Here is a 14,770-nt window from a genome sequence, read left to right on the forward strand (position 1 = left end):
ATAAGAGACAGCGGTGGCCCTTGGAAGGACAGTCAAGGTAAATCCCCAACAGAATTCCACCTTTGGGACCCGCATTCCTCCTAATGATGATTTATTTTCATATAAATTTATATAAATATAAGTATAAATTTATAGATATATTTTTTTTCTATGCCAAAATGGTTTAAAAAGAGCTCCATTTGATGAGTAGTGAGTGATCTTAAAATCATGCAGCATTCTGTTTGATTCTGGTGGAGACTTAAATGATCAAATATATGCTGCTTTTCAATTTCCTTTGCCTAAATTTTATTGAATCAATTCCCTCCAAACACTGCTCTCCCACTTCAGCAAGATGTGCTCATTGTTGATTTAAGTGACTGAGCAATGTGTGCCTCATTACCTGGGACGTCTTTGTGAGCATGGTGTATTTTCCTTTCACCACGATGTCAATCAATTCCATAATTCCTACTGCACACCTGAACTCTTGGGTCAACATCACCCCTACATGCTCAACGTTTGATTTGGGTGTTTGACCTTCTGCAGAATAAACGTACTCAGCTCTCTCCACGATTTTTAAAAAATTCTTTTTTTGTACAAATGGTAGAAGAGCAGAACGTTACGGCTTCATACCGACCCAGGCATAATTAGATTCTGCAACTGCATTTGTATAATTTCAAGGAAATTGCTGTATTTGACTGTGGAAATTGATTTTTAAAACCACGGTGCAACTTGAACTAATGGTTCCACCAAAATGAGAGGGGACAGGTTTTGTTTTCTTTTTTTCTTTTTATTTTTTTAAGCCTAATGAGGCATTTATATGTGCAAACATAATGTTTAGGACTTGAGATTTTTCACAGATCAAGTGACAGTTTATTATATGGAGGCGGCAGAGGATTCCTGACAAAATTGGGGTGAGTCACTCTGCTCTGCTGCTCTAGACACGTATTAGCCCATGTTCTGTCACTGTGACAAAATGCCTGATGTAGGGCGAACTTGTGAAGAGAAAAGGTTTATCTGGTCTCATTGTTCTGGAAGTTCCAGTCCCTGAAGGACTGGCCCTGGTACTTTGGCTCCCTTGCCTTGGTGGGAGTATGTAAGAGAGCAGATGTCCTGACTTTGAGGACCAGGGAGCAGGAAAAGGAAGAGGAAGAGACTGGGGTCCCACAATCCCATTCAAGACCACACCCCCAATTACCTAAAGTCCTCCCACTAAGCCCCACCTCTTAAAGGAACCACCACCTCCCAACAGGTCTACGCTGAAAGCCAATCCTTTAACCCATGAGTTTTAGGGGACGTTCATGAAAACCAGCAAGACTTACATTTGATCCCTTTAATATGCAGAATATTTTAAATTCAAGAGGAAACTTAAGAAGCTCTAAATGAGCCTTTCAATTGCACATTTGACTTCACTAATTCTTCTTATCATAAAAGAGGGGATCGCCAGTTTGATTTTGATGTTCCTTTGCTGGGGGCAGAGGTTTGGAGCATTCTGATAAGAATCTACGAGCCTCTTTCTAGAACAATCCATAAGCACCTCTGAACCTTCTGACTTCAGGAACCAAGGAGCAGAAAAAGGAAGAAGAAGAGTCTGGGGTCCCACAGTCCCTGTCAAACACACAACCCAACAACCTCAAGACCTCCCTTTCAGCCCCACCTGTCTGGTTGGGGTCAGGCAGGGAGTTTGTCCACCCCTGGCCACTCGTTGCTGAAGGAGAGAGGTTAGGCACTTGGCATGCATTTCAAATTTACCTACTTGTGCAAAAACTACTACCAGCAATCAAAAAATGAATAAATATAACCCACTGGTTCCTTGGGGCAAGTTTTGGGTGACACAATTCTTGAATATGACAGTTATGTTCACTTCTGCTGGAATATCGTCCCACGTATCATTCTGGAAAGATGCCAACAGATGTGGCTCTATCCCAGTGGCATTTGGGGACACTACGCTAATTTCCACATTTGGGGGGACCACAGGTATCTGAGGACGTGTCCTGAGACCACCGAGGGTCATTCAGTTCTGAGAACTGTCCAAGCACAGCAGTTGGACATTGAGACACTAATGTTGCTGTTCCCTGGAACAGACTTACCTCCTGGTGGATAAAACAGGGTCTATTTATTTTTCCATTCCATGGCTGTATCTTACATATAACAAAAGCAAACACGTATAAAGAAAATGAATTATAGTAAAAAGTCATGAAGCAGCTTCAGCACTTACCGACAATCCCAAAGCAACAGTAAGTTAAAATTTTCAACTGTCACCAGAAAACGGTCAATCCGTGAGCCAACATATACGAATATTTTGAAGGTTCTATTATAAAGAAAATGCTAAGAATTGAGGTCTCACTTATTGCTCTCTATGCGGAAATGTACACTTTTCTTTTCTTTTTTTCCTTTTTTATTTTCCTTTTTTTTTTGGTACCAGGGATTGACCTCAGGGGCCCTTGACCCCTGAGCCCCATCCCCAGCCCTATTTTGCATTTTATTTAGAGACAGGGTCTCCCTGAGTTGCTTAGGGCCTCGCTTTGGCTGAGGCTGGCTCTGAACTCACGATCCTCCTGCCTCAGCCTCCAGAGCCACTTGGATGACAGGTGTGCACCACCGCAGCCAGTCATTTTGCATTTTTTTCTCTCCATTACACAGCGCAAACACCTATTCAGATATGGCAATGAGCAACTATTATGTGCAGTTATCACGTGTCAATCAAAAACGTCCTGTTTCTCAATACGCCATTCAAGATGGTGCCCGTTGGACATACCAATTGGCTGGTCCTTCCCAGGTCAGAGATCTGAGTTCTTTATTTTTACAGTGGAGGTGACACAGAGCAGTGGCCCCGGGGGAGCCAGGTCATTGGGTGCAAACTGTCAATCAACCAAGGAACTGATGAACCCACCTGGATCATAGGAGATGCAATTCCCAGTTCTTGCTCCAGAAATAAGCAAAAAACAGAGAACATTATGGGACCGAGGGCCATAGATCGGGTCACAGATCAAGAACTCTCATGCCCCCCAAATAGACCTGGGAAGGCAAAAATTTTTGCGGTCAGTATTTCATCACCTGGAATGTCCATAATTTCATTTTTAATGGTCAGACCCCTGCAAGTCCCCCTTCCATCTCCAGTGTGAGTTCCAACTACAAATCATCCCACCCGTAGATTTTTTTTTTTTAGGTCATAAAACAACCGAGTGGTTTAAAATCCAATTTTTATTGTTTCAGCCTTTATGACTCTTTTCTGAACAGGAAATGTGTTACGCAAGCAGAGCCAGGTTGCAAACTCTGAATATCCAAAAGCTCATGGGGGACAGAATCCCGCACTCGGGGTCCACAAAGGACAGAAGTTGTGATTCCCCGGAAAATAAATCATCATTAGGAGGAATGCGGGTCCCAAAGGTGGAATTCTGTTGGGGATTTACCTTGACTGTCCTTCCAAGGGCCACCGTGAGCCCTCGGGGTGTAATAAGAAGTTATTATATGTGTGTGTGTTTGCGTATATATGCACACATCCATGTAATATATATGCATTTTATATATAGGAGCATCTGAAAAATTATATATACAAAATATGTATATCTAGCAAATATACATATGTATATGTGCATTTAAAAAATATATTTTATATACAGTGTTATACATATGCATTTTGCATATATGCATTTCACATATATTCATATATAAAATTATATATATTTATAAATATTATATTATATATTAATATATGTTTATATTATATTATATATCTTTATAAATTTTATATATATAAATGAGCCTATGTACATATGTATATATGCATGTCACATATATATCTATATATAGTGTTTTGTGTGCATTTTGTATATATGCACTTTACACATATTTACATAGAGAATCATATATATTCATAAATCATCTATATTACATAATATATAAAAATTCATTTTTGCAGATAGTTATATGTCACATAATATCATCTATAAATTTATATTTCTATAAATTTATATTAATGTTTATATAAATTTATTTTCATATAAATTTATATAAATATAAAAATATATCTATAAATTTATACTTATATTTATATAAATATATCAATTATGCATATTTATATAGAGTGATTTGTGTGCATTTTGTATATATGCACTTTACACATATTTACATAGAAAATCATGTATATTCATAAATTATCTATATTACATAATATATAAAAATGCATTTTGGGGGATAGTTATATATTACATAATATCNCGTGTCCCCAGGTCTCCTGGAGGCTTCCAATGAGCTGCCCTTATGACTCCTGCATCTCAGCAGGTCTCAGGACAAATTAATCACCCTGTCCCTTCTAGCACCTTCTCCTACTTCCTCTATCTTTAACGGTACAGTCAATTTTATACGGTTGGTTGAGTCCATTTTTCACTGAACTCTCTTTTGTCCTCACGGAGCCTTTTGCCAACCAACAGTCTCTCTGTGAAAACAAAGAGTCCCATTGTCCCCTCAGATGATAGCATTTCCCTGGCTTTGGACTGTCTCCGTCATGATTTTCTTAAAGGAAAAGTGAAAACTTTCACTTTCTTTTCTCACAGGTTGTGCCTCCAAAGGGCTGTGCATTTTTATCTTGGTAAAAGATAAAATTTCTAACTCTTCTTCATTATTTTGATCTAAATCAAGATTTCTAATAAAAATCACGGCAGCAGGAGAAGGATGAGGAGGAGAAGGAGGAGGAGGAGATGGAGGAGGAGGAGGAGATGAAGGAGGAGGAGAAGATGGAAGAGGAGGAGTAGAAGATAGATGAGGAGGCGAAGGAGGAGAAGAAATAAAAGAGGAGGAGGAGGTGGAGTGGGAGGAGGTGAAGGAAGAAGAAATGGAGGAGGAAAAAGAGGAGGAGGAAGAGAAGATGAGAAGGAGGAGGATGTACAGAAAGAGGAAAAAAGTAGAAAGAGAAGGATGAAATTAAAAAGGAGAGATCATGTATGAAAGAAAAAAATAATAATAGAGTGTCTGTCGGGCTCAGCTCCTGCATCTGTGGATTTAACTTTGCCTGAAGCCACCCTGTCCTGCTGGACTTCCCATGTCACTCTGGTGACAAATGGCCTCTTTTGTAGATGCCAGCTTTCATTCGGGGTCTGCTACTCTGGACCCACATAACCTCCCCAGATTTCATTACCACTCCTCGTGGGTTGTTCCCTCATCACATATCTGCAAACTGGCCTCTCTCTGCTGCTCCTGAGTCACATGTCCCCGTGTCCCCAGGTCTCCTGGAGGCTTCCAATGAGCTGCCCTTATGACTCCTGCATCTCAGCAGGTCTCAGGACAAATTAATCACCCTGTCCCTTCTAGCACCTTCTCCTACTTCCTCTATCTTTAACGGTACAGTCAATTTTATACGGTTGGTTGAGTCCATTTTTCACTGAACTCTCTTTTGTCCTCACGGAGCCTTTTGCCAACCAACAGTCTCTCTGTGAAAACAAAGAGTCCCATTGTCCCCTCAGATGATAGCATTTCCCTGGCTTTGGACTGTCTCCGTCATGATTTTCTTAAAGGAAAAGTGAAAACTTTCACTTTCTTTTCTCACAGGTTGTGCCTCCAAAGGGCTGTGCATTTTTATCTTGGTAAAAGATAAAATTTCTAACTCTTCTTCATTATTTTGATCTAAATCAAGATTTCTAATAAAAATCACGGCAGCAGGAGAAGGATGAGGAGGAGAAGGAGGAGGAGGAGATGGAGGAGGAGGAGGAGGAGGAGATGGAGGAGAAAGAGGAGGAGGTAAATGGATGGCACTGGAGAAGATAATGCTAAGTGAAGTTAGCCAATCCCCCCCCCCAAAAAAAACAAATGCTGAATATTTTCTGTGATATAAGGAGGCTGACTCATAGTGAGGTAGGGAGCTGGAGCATGGGAGAACTACAGGAACTCTAGATAGGAAAGAGGGGTGGGAGGGGAAGGGAGAGGGCAGGGGGTCAGCAATGATGGTGGAATGTGATGGACATCATTATCCAAAGTACATGTATGAAGACACGAGTTACGTGTCAACCTACTTTATATATAAACAGAGATATGAAAAGTTGTGGTATATATGTGTAATAAGAATTTTAATAAAAAAACACAAAGTACATACATAAAGGCGTGAATTAGCATGAACACACTATATATTCAAAGATATGAAAAATTATGCTCTATATGTGTAATAAGAATTGTAATGCAATCCGCTGTCGTGTATTTAAAAAAATAAAATCAATTAAATAAAAATAAAATGAATTAAATAAAAAATTAAAATCAAGTAAATAAAAAAAAAATCCAGAGTCCAGGAGCTGAAAATTGAAAGGATTTTGAGAAATCATCAAAAAATATTTTTAAAAATCAAGATTTCTAAACAGATCACAAATCAGTACGCGTTATCGCAGCTTTATGTTTCCTTCTTCCTTTTCCTCATCTTTCTTGTCTCTCTCCTCTTTTTTCTCATTCTCCTTTTGGGTCCTTCCTACCTCTCTTCCTCATCTCTCACTCTGCTTCCTTCTGATCCTCCAGCCCCATCTCCAAGAAGTCCATTTCCTCCCAGCTTCTTTCTTCTCTCCTTCCTCAGTCCTATCTTCCTCATGTTCCTCACCATCTTCCTTCTTCCTCCTACTTCATCTCCATCTCTTCTGATCTTCACCTCCTCCTTCTCTTCCTCCTATCTCTTTTTGTTTCTTTCCTTTATACATCTCCTCCTCTTTCTAAATATCTTCTCCTTCCTCCTTTCTCTACCCCTTCTTTTTTCACCATTCCCTGTTCTTTCATCATTTCACCCACTGATGAAGCACATATTCATGTGTGGGACTGGGTTTAGAGCTTTCTCTATTTGCTCAAATCTTCCTGAAGATGATGATAGTAATGGTGGTGATGATGATGATGATGATGATGGTTTTATAAATAAAGACCCTGTAGAATTCTATTTCCTTTATGACACTAGTGGTCACAAATGTTCAACCTCATTTCTTTTATTTCCCATTGAAATATGCCCAAACTCCACAATCTCCAATTTAAAAAAAAAACACTTATTTTTTAATTGTAGGTGGACACAATACCTTTATTTTATTTTTAGGTGGTACTGAGAGTCGAACCCTGTGACACCATGTTTCTCCTTCTGTTCCTGGCTTATAGCACTCAACATTATAGCCTCCATTTCCAACCATTTTTTTCCACAAATGACACAATTTTCTCATCATCTCTTGAATCCATTCCTATATTCTATGGTTTAGATGTAAGTCATCCCCCGGTGGTCCACCAAAAGACCTCCACTAGAGCCAGAATGGTATGGGTGCCATGTCTATAGACTTGCATAACCAACAGCTGAACAGAACCTTTTTTCTTAATAATGCTACCCAACCTCAGGTATTTTGTTACAGTAATTAAAAGCAGACTAATGCACCGTGAATGTACGTCTCCTATGACTACATTGAACTAATATTGACCGTCATGGCAGTGTGACCAAACCCATCTGTCATCTCTCAATCTCTCTCAAAATCATGTCACCTGTCACAAAGAAGCCACTTGAACATTTTTCATGCAAGGTGAAACATACTTTTCCACTGCATTCTGACTCTGTTCCTTGTCTCATTTCACGAGTTGCCCATTCACTACCTGATGTACTCCTTCTCCCTATATTTCAGCCCAAAGCTGATGATGTTTGCTAGGACTAGGTCTGTACCATATTAAGACTCTTTGTAAATAATTGCTCAATGAGGGAAACAGAGAATGAATTTCTATCATCTCCTCCTGATGTCTCTGTTTAGCATCATAAAATTCAGGATGGAACGGGTTGTCATTTTCACAGTTTTATCTCCACTGTGATAACAGTAGCTGCATAATTTAGAATCTCTAGAAGAGTCATTTTTATCACTTGTTGTATTATTTAAGTTTCTCTAATGACTTTAAGGATCTCATTGGAGGTGGCACATGGAAACATGAATCATCACTTTTCGGTTTTCAGTACCGTCACAGAGATCCCCAGCTGCAGATTTAGGAACGGGGTCTTTTGACGGTTGGATTCAGGGAATAAGAACTCTGGCTTCTCCCCCACGGCTTCCCTAAGCTCAGGGAACTCAAACACCCTGGGAAGTTGTGCAAAACCATGTCCACTGCTTGTCCTGAACCCTGTGCCCACGCTCATCACCTACAGAATTTACAAAGACTGTGACCTACAACTTCATGCCTATGTAGTCGGACAAAAAAAATTCAAGATTTGTTTTTCTTTTAGTTTTGGATTATTCTGCAAGAATCATAACATTTTTCATGTAATGGTTTTCTCTGGGGAGCTTTTTATTAGTGCATTTTTATCATCCATAATAGGGGGTGATCACTTGCATGCAAATTGTATATATTATTCACTCCAAGTCAGCCCCCAGGACTCGCTCTCCCCCTCCCCTGAATACTACTGTGGTATTTTTAATTCATAGAACTCACACCTTTTGCTCAAGTTCACTTTACTGCTGATAAAATTTCACGCACACAGTGTGCTGTCAAAATGCCTAGAATCCAGACGACCTGCATTTGTGGACTTTTATCTACAAAAAGCAGCCCTGCTGGTTCTTCCTTCTGAAATATGACTCGCTCTCCCACCTCAATCACGCACCTCTCCTGGTAGAGTGATTTCCCCACAGACTGCAACCATTGCATCCCAGTTATACCAATTTCTGCCCTTCCAAGGACACTTGCTCCTCCACCCTGTCAATCAACATCTGCATGCATGGACGTGGGTGCTGGGTTCTTTACATTTGAAAGCTCCATCTCCTCCTGCACCATTGGACACAGCTGGAGTTTTGCAGCTATTGAGGGATGGAAACAAGATTCCAAACCTGGAGTGGCTCTTGGCATGATTAAAAGTGCACACCTCCCAGGCACAGTGGTGCATGCCTACAATCCCAGTGACTCGGGAGGCTGAGGCAGGAGGATGGGAAGTGGGAGGCCAGCTTCAGCAACTTGTGAGGCCCTGAGCAACTTTGCAAGATCCTGTCTCAAAATAAAAAATAAAAATGGCTGGCGATTGTGGCTCAGTGGTGGAGCATCCCTGGGTTCAATCCCTGGTGTTAATAATAAGAATAATGTATATATATATATATATATATATATATATATATATATATATATAGCCAAATAAAATTTTTATACACTATATTCTAGCCTTTGTAAGAATTTGTGTAATTTATTTTTTTTTTATTTTGGTTGCTTACAAATTATCCAATGTCAAAATGACTCATTTTTATATAATTTTATTTTGAATAGCTGTTTAGGTATAAATTTTGAATGATGAGATTAGCTCCCTCATTGTAAAGTAAAATTCTTCAAATCATCTTAAAATATCACACTTTATAAGACAAAAATTGAACTGAAAGATTTCCTGAACAATCACATGGAAAAATAGGTTAAAACAAATATTTTTATTTAAGTATGATAATATTGTAATGGTCTAAATTTTCAATTCTAATAATATTCAAATTTTAAAATTCACTTTATTAGAATAAACAGATGTTGAAATATTAGGTGAAGAAAGATACATTTAAACATATGTAATTTGTTAATATTTGATTTGTTAGTAAAATAGAACAGGAGTACTCAAAAAAAAGCTTCTGAAATCACATTTTATGACAAAATAATTGGGTGTTGATTAGCTTCATAACTGTCTCCTGCACATCTTTGTTCCTGAGGCTGTAGATCAAGGGGTTAAGCATAGGGATGACCACTGTATAGAAGACAGAAGCAACCTTGACCATGATCCATGAACTTTTGTTGTTGGGAACACAGTAGAGAAAAAGGATGGTACCATGGAATATAGTAATGGCGGTCAGATGGGACGCACATGTGGAGAAGGCTTTGTAGCGCCCCCCAGTTGAAGGCATTTTCATGACAGTGACAAAAATGAAAACATAGGAGGTAAGAACAATCACCAGGCTGCTTATTTCATTGAATGTGGCAAAAGCAAAAATGATTTTCTGGCTAATAGAGGGATCAGAGCAGGACACAGCAACAATTGCAGCATGTTCACAGACAAAATTATTTATAAACTTAGTCCCACAAAAAGATAAGGTCAACAAAAAGTATGTGAATGTTAAAGAGCAGACTATACTCCAAGAGTATGATGCAGCCACCAACAAAGAACACAGTTTCTGGGACATTGCAACCATGTAGAGAAGAGGGNATGTATATATATATATATATATATATATTATGTACATATATCACATGAAGCCCGCATCCCCTGTCCCTGCCCAGAGCAGATTTCTTGGCTGGTCCTCTGACTCTGCATCTGTTGCAGCATCTAAAGGTGTCGATGCTTTTTTTCTGCTTGGGAATCTGAGATAACTAGCTTTACAAATCCTACTCTCGCTGAAGACTCTCTGGGCAGAATCTCTCTCCTGGGCAGGGGACATTCTGCAGACCGTGCCTCTGGGGTCATGCATTTCCAGCCTTTTATAAACCATGGTCTGGAATCTCTTGCACTAAGGTATCATGGTTTCAGGATGAGCAAGAACGCTCCTGGCGACTTGCACCTAAGGGATCTTTGATTTCCAGATCTCCACGGGAAGATGACACTTCGGAGAATGACCAAATAAAAAGGCAACAGAAGCCACCGCAAAGCTTCTTGGGCAGCAGAAGACCCTGAAGGCAGATGGGAGGGATGATGAAAGATGCAGACAAAAAAATTAGCATAAGCCATGTGCATATGCTGTCAAATGTCAGAGTTTGTATCAAAATATGCTCGTCTCCTCTTGCACAGACGATAGATTCCAATAGAGCCATTGGATGCCAGGAATGATACATAGGAATGAGTCAATTATACACTACTTTTTTCCCTAGATGAATATACTGAGGATAAATTCCCATCTTTTGCTGGGCACAGTGGTGCACGCCTGTCATCCCAGTGGCTTGGGAGGCTGAGGCAGGAGGATCGCAAGATGGAGGCCAGCCTCAGCCAAAGAGAGGTACTAAGCAACTCAGTGAGACCCTGTCTCTGAATAAAATGCAAAATAGAGCTGGGGATGGGACTCAGGGGTTGAGTGTCCCTGAGTTCAATCTGTGGTACCAAAAAAATAAAAAATTAAAATTAAAACTCCCATTTTTAATAAAGAAAAACACACTGATTCTCTTTGGCCTGCCCAAATTGGCTTTGCAACCCTCATGAACTAGAACAAGGAGTGTTTGGATACGAGGATTGCCTCACCCTGATAGTCGGTCTGGTGACCTGGGCCATCACTAGTTGGGTAGTATATACAGGGTGGATACGCTGCACAAAGCAATGACTCACTTCCTAAGTAGAACAGCGTGAGATTTGATCATGCTTCTGGGAATACATGAAATTCAAACTGCATGAATCCCTTATTTCTGGTGTTTTCTATATTCAGTCTGCAGTTGATCAGGTGTAAATAAATCCATGGATAGCAAAATTGCAGATAAGAGGAAAATGCCGTATTCTTCTCTTGGACATGAATTTAGACTCAACTTGGGAGGGGGGAATTTCTTCCTTTGTTTGCTTCCAAATCCTAAGAAAATGCCAGGCACGTTTACACATTTTTGTGAAATGCATCAATAAACAGATTGCTTATTTTTTCTCAGTATTAGAGGAACATAGACTTGCCCTTGGTCTGTATGATATTAATGACTGAGGAACAGGATTTGTTTTTTATTTCATTTTTTTCACTAATCCTAACTTGCTAGCTGTATTACTTTTAATGGCAGCCAAATAAAATCCTCAATCAAGATACACTCAGAGGCATCTATTAGGAACATTACGAGAATCTAAACATACATCTAAACTGACAAAATAATGTCCGCATCAGCATTTAGCAGAATGAGAGCTTCCAACACACGTCACCCAGAAAAAGCATTTGGTAAATGCGAGACGGTTCACCCTCCTCATGCCTTACCTCATTTAATCTGCTCTATTATAAGTGCACATGTTCAAATCCAGATGCAAAATCCCCCAAGGAAAGGAAGAAGATGCTCATGTTTCTCTCTACTTCTGGTGTAAGGAAGAAAGTCGGCGGAATCCACTGCTCTGGGCTCAAGGTGAGGCAGAACATCATGGCAGAAGGTGATGTGGGAGAAATGTGGTTCAGCTCACTGGCAGCCAGGAAGCAGAAAGAGGTAAAAGCCAGGGACAGGATATAGTCCAAAAAGGAAAGTCCCCAGTGACCCACCTCCTTCAGCCACACCCCACCCGCCTTCAGTGACCACCAGTGAGTCCATGTCTTTTAAATTAAGCTGCAGAGAGAAAGAGCTTGCATGAGATTGCACCCTGAGAGCAGAGGTCTACACTGGATAGGATCAACTGCACCCATTATAAGAGAAGAGAAGTGGATTTTTACAGGAGAGACGGATGATAAAATACAGAACAATGGATATGCCAAGAGATGGAAATGTCCCCCAACTGGGCAACATGGATATTGCTGGCGTCATCCACCTCAACAGTACACCTCAACTGATCCTGAATAGTAACATGGAGAAAATAGTCCATTTATATTTATTCACAAAGGACCTCAGAAACCAAGCAGAATCCATAGGAAAGTCCACCCACCGATGCTTCTGGACTTCGATGGCTTTTTCAGGCAGCCCAGCGTCGAGAGAGAGGTCATCATATTACATATGAACCTTCAAAATACCAAGCATGAATTCATCTCTGAAATCGTATCGGTGTCACGCCACCAGGATGTCAACCAGTCCAAAGTCAAGGGACACATCTGTGTGTGTTCCTTTGCTTTAGTCAGATTTCCATTTATGTGACAAAAGATGTGAGAATAAACTATATGCAGGAAAAAGGCAGATTTGGCTTATGGTTTTGAGAAGTTCAGTCCAGCGGTTTCCTGTGGCTTCTGCATAGTTTTCTTGCTATGCATCACCAAGAGTTTAATCTTTTTTCTAAAATGTGCATCACCATCTCTGATAATCAGAACATTGTCAAGGGGTGTACAGAGAAGCAAACCTTCATGCTCAAACCTCCAGCATGTTTTTTTTTTAAATTACCTGTTTCAATTTGCTACAGTGTCATCTCATAGAATAGAAGGACGTGAAATGTGTGGCATTTTTTCTTTGTGGCTGAATAATATATTTTCTTTCTCCAGGCATCTGTTGATGGGCACCTGGGTGGATTTCTTACCTTACCTTACTGAGCAGTGCTGAAATACCCAGGTGTGCAGGTAGCTCTTTAGTATGCCAAATTCCGTCCCTTTGCACACATTCCCGGAAAAGGCATGGCTGACATTTGTCAACTTTATTAATGCTATGGTTAATAATCAATGTTTTTGCAAGAGTAAAAGTGATTTCAAAACTAGCACCAGTGATTTTGTGGCCTTATAAAAGTACTGCAGTTTCCTATTCATTTTTTAAAAGTTTTTGGTACCAGGCATTGAACTCAGGGGCAGGATTTTGAGGTCATAGGGTAATTCTGTTTCATGGTTGTGGGAACTGATACTGGTTTCCAAGGCCGTTGCTCTACTACTCAGTCCGACTATTCCAGGCACGAAGGTGTTGATTTGTCCACATCCTCTCCATGCTTGTTATTTTCTGTCTTGTTAGGAAAAGCCATGCCACAGTGACTTGGGACCTCATTGTATTTCTGCTAAGACTGATATGTGTCATCTCGATGGGCTTTTTCTGGACACAGCAGTGCTTCCCCCAACTTATTCATTCTTAAAATGTTTATAGATGCTGATAAGAAGAGGCTGCTGCAGGGCTAAAGCCCGATGCGTATTTTCCTCCTGTTGAAATTGAATAGATTAGAAAGTCTTTGGGCAAATCTTAAAAAATTCACTGAAAAGAAGAAGAAGAAGAAGAAGAAGAAGAAGAAGAAGAAGAAGAAGAAGAAGAAGAAGAAGAAGAAGAAGAAGAAGAAGAAATAATTGTAGTTCCAACGTATGAGAGAAAATGTCTCACACATAGGAGAAACTAAATGGAAAATGTTTCCTCATGAAAATGTAAGAAGTTGGTGGTGATGATGATGCTGGTGATGGTGGTGACATGGTGATGGTGATAGGTGGTGGTGGTGATGATGATGGTGATGGTGATGGTGATGGTGGTGGAAATGGGGATGGAGATGGTGATGGTGGTGATGATGCAGGTGGTGATGGTGATGGTGGTCAGAGTGATGGTGGTGATGGTGATGGTGGTGATTCTGGAGATGATGGTGGTGATGAGGGTGATGGTGGTGATGATTGTGATGATGGTGATGGTGATGGTGGTGGTGATGATGGTGATGATGGTGGTGGTGATGGTCATGGTGATGGTGATGGTGATGGTGATGGTGGTGATAATGGTGGTGGTGATGGTGATGGTGATGGTGGTGATAATGGTGGTGGTGATGGTGATGGTGATGGTGGTGGTGATGATGGTGATGATGGTGGTGGTGATGGTGATGGTGATGGTGGTGATAATGGTGATGAATATGTTGATGATAGTGATTGTGGTGATGATAGCAATGTTGGTGATGATGGTGATGTAATGGCGATGGTGATGGTGACGATGATGATGGTGATGTTGATGGTGATGCCAACAGGCATGATGGTCATGGTGATGATGATGGTTCTGATAGTTATGGTGATGATGATGGTGGTGATGGTGTTGAAGATGGTGATGAAGATGATGGTGATGATGGTGAGAGAAATGATGATGATAATGAAAATTATTAAGATAATGGTGAAGATGATGATGGTGGTGATGGTGAAGATGATGATGGTGATGGTGATGGTGGTGGGGATAGTTATGGTGACAGTGATGGTGGTGATGGTGTTGGTGGTGGGGATGGTGATGGTGATGCTGATGCTAATGGTAACTATGTGATGATGGTGGTAGG

The 14,770-nt window shown here is 40.3% G+C and overlaps 1 protein-coding gene across 1 annotated transcript; it reads right to left on the bottom strand.

Moving 5' to 3' along the window:
- Window positions 1-9,560: 9,560 nt before the first annotated feature.
- LOC125614502 (olfactory receptor 5D13-like) lies at window positions 9,561-14,486 on the bottom strand. The gene is made up of 4 exons (XM_048797404.1): window positions 14,424-14,486; window positions 12,123-12,186; window positions 11,210-11,225; window positions 9,561-10,122 (listed from the first exon to the last, which is right to left on the bottom strand). The coding sequence occupies exons 1-4, from the start codon at window positions 14,484-14,486 to the stop codon at window positions 9,561-9,563; spliced, it is 705 nt and encodes a 234-aa protein (XP_048653361.1).
- Window positions 14,487-14,770: the final 284 nt, after the last annotated feature.

This window comes from Marmota marmota, unplaced genomic scaffold, assembly GCF_001458135.2.
Source record: "Marmota marmota marmota unplaced genomic scaffold, marMar, whole genome shotgun sequence".
In the NCBI taxonomy this organism is placed as follows: Eukaryota; Metazoa; Chordata; class Mammalia; order Rodentia; family Sciuridae; genus Marmota; species Marmota marmota.

Excerpts from the sequence above, each read along its gene's own strand:
- LOC125614502 (XM_048797404.1), bottom strand. The coding sequence starts at position 14,486 with ATGACCATCATGCCTGTTGGCATCACCATCAACATCACCATCATCATC. Across the intron at positions 12,187-14,423 it reads TCATCGTCACCATCACCATC|CTTAATTTAAAAGACATGGA; the intron begins GCCATTACATCA and ends TTCTCTCTGCAG.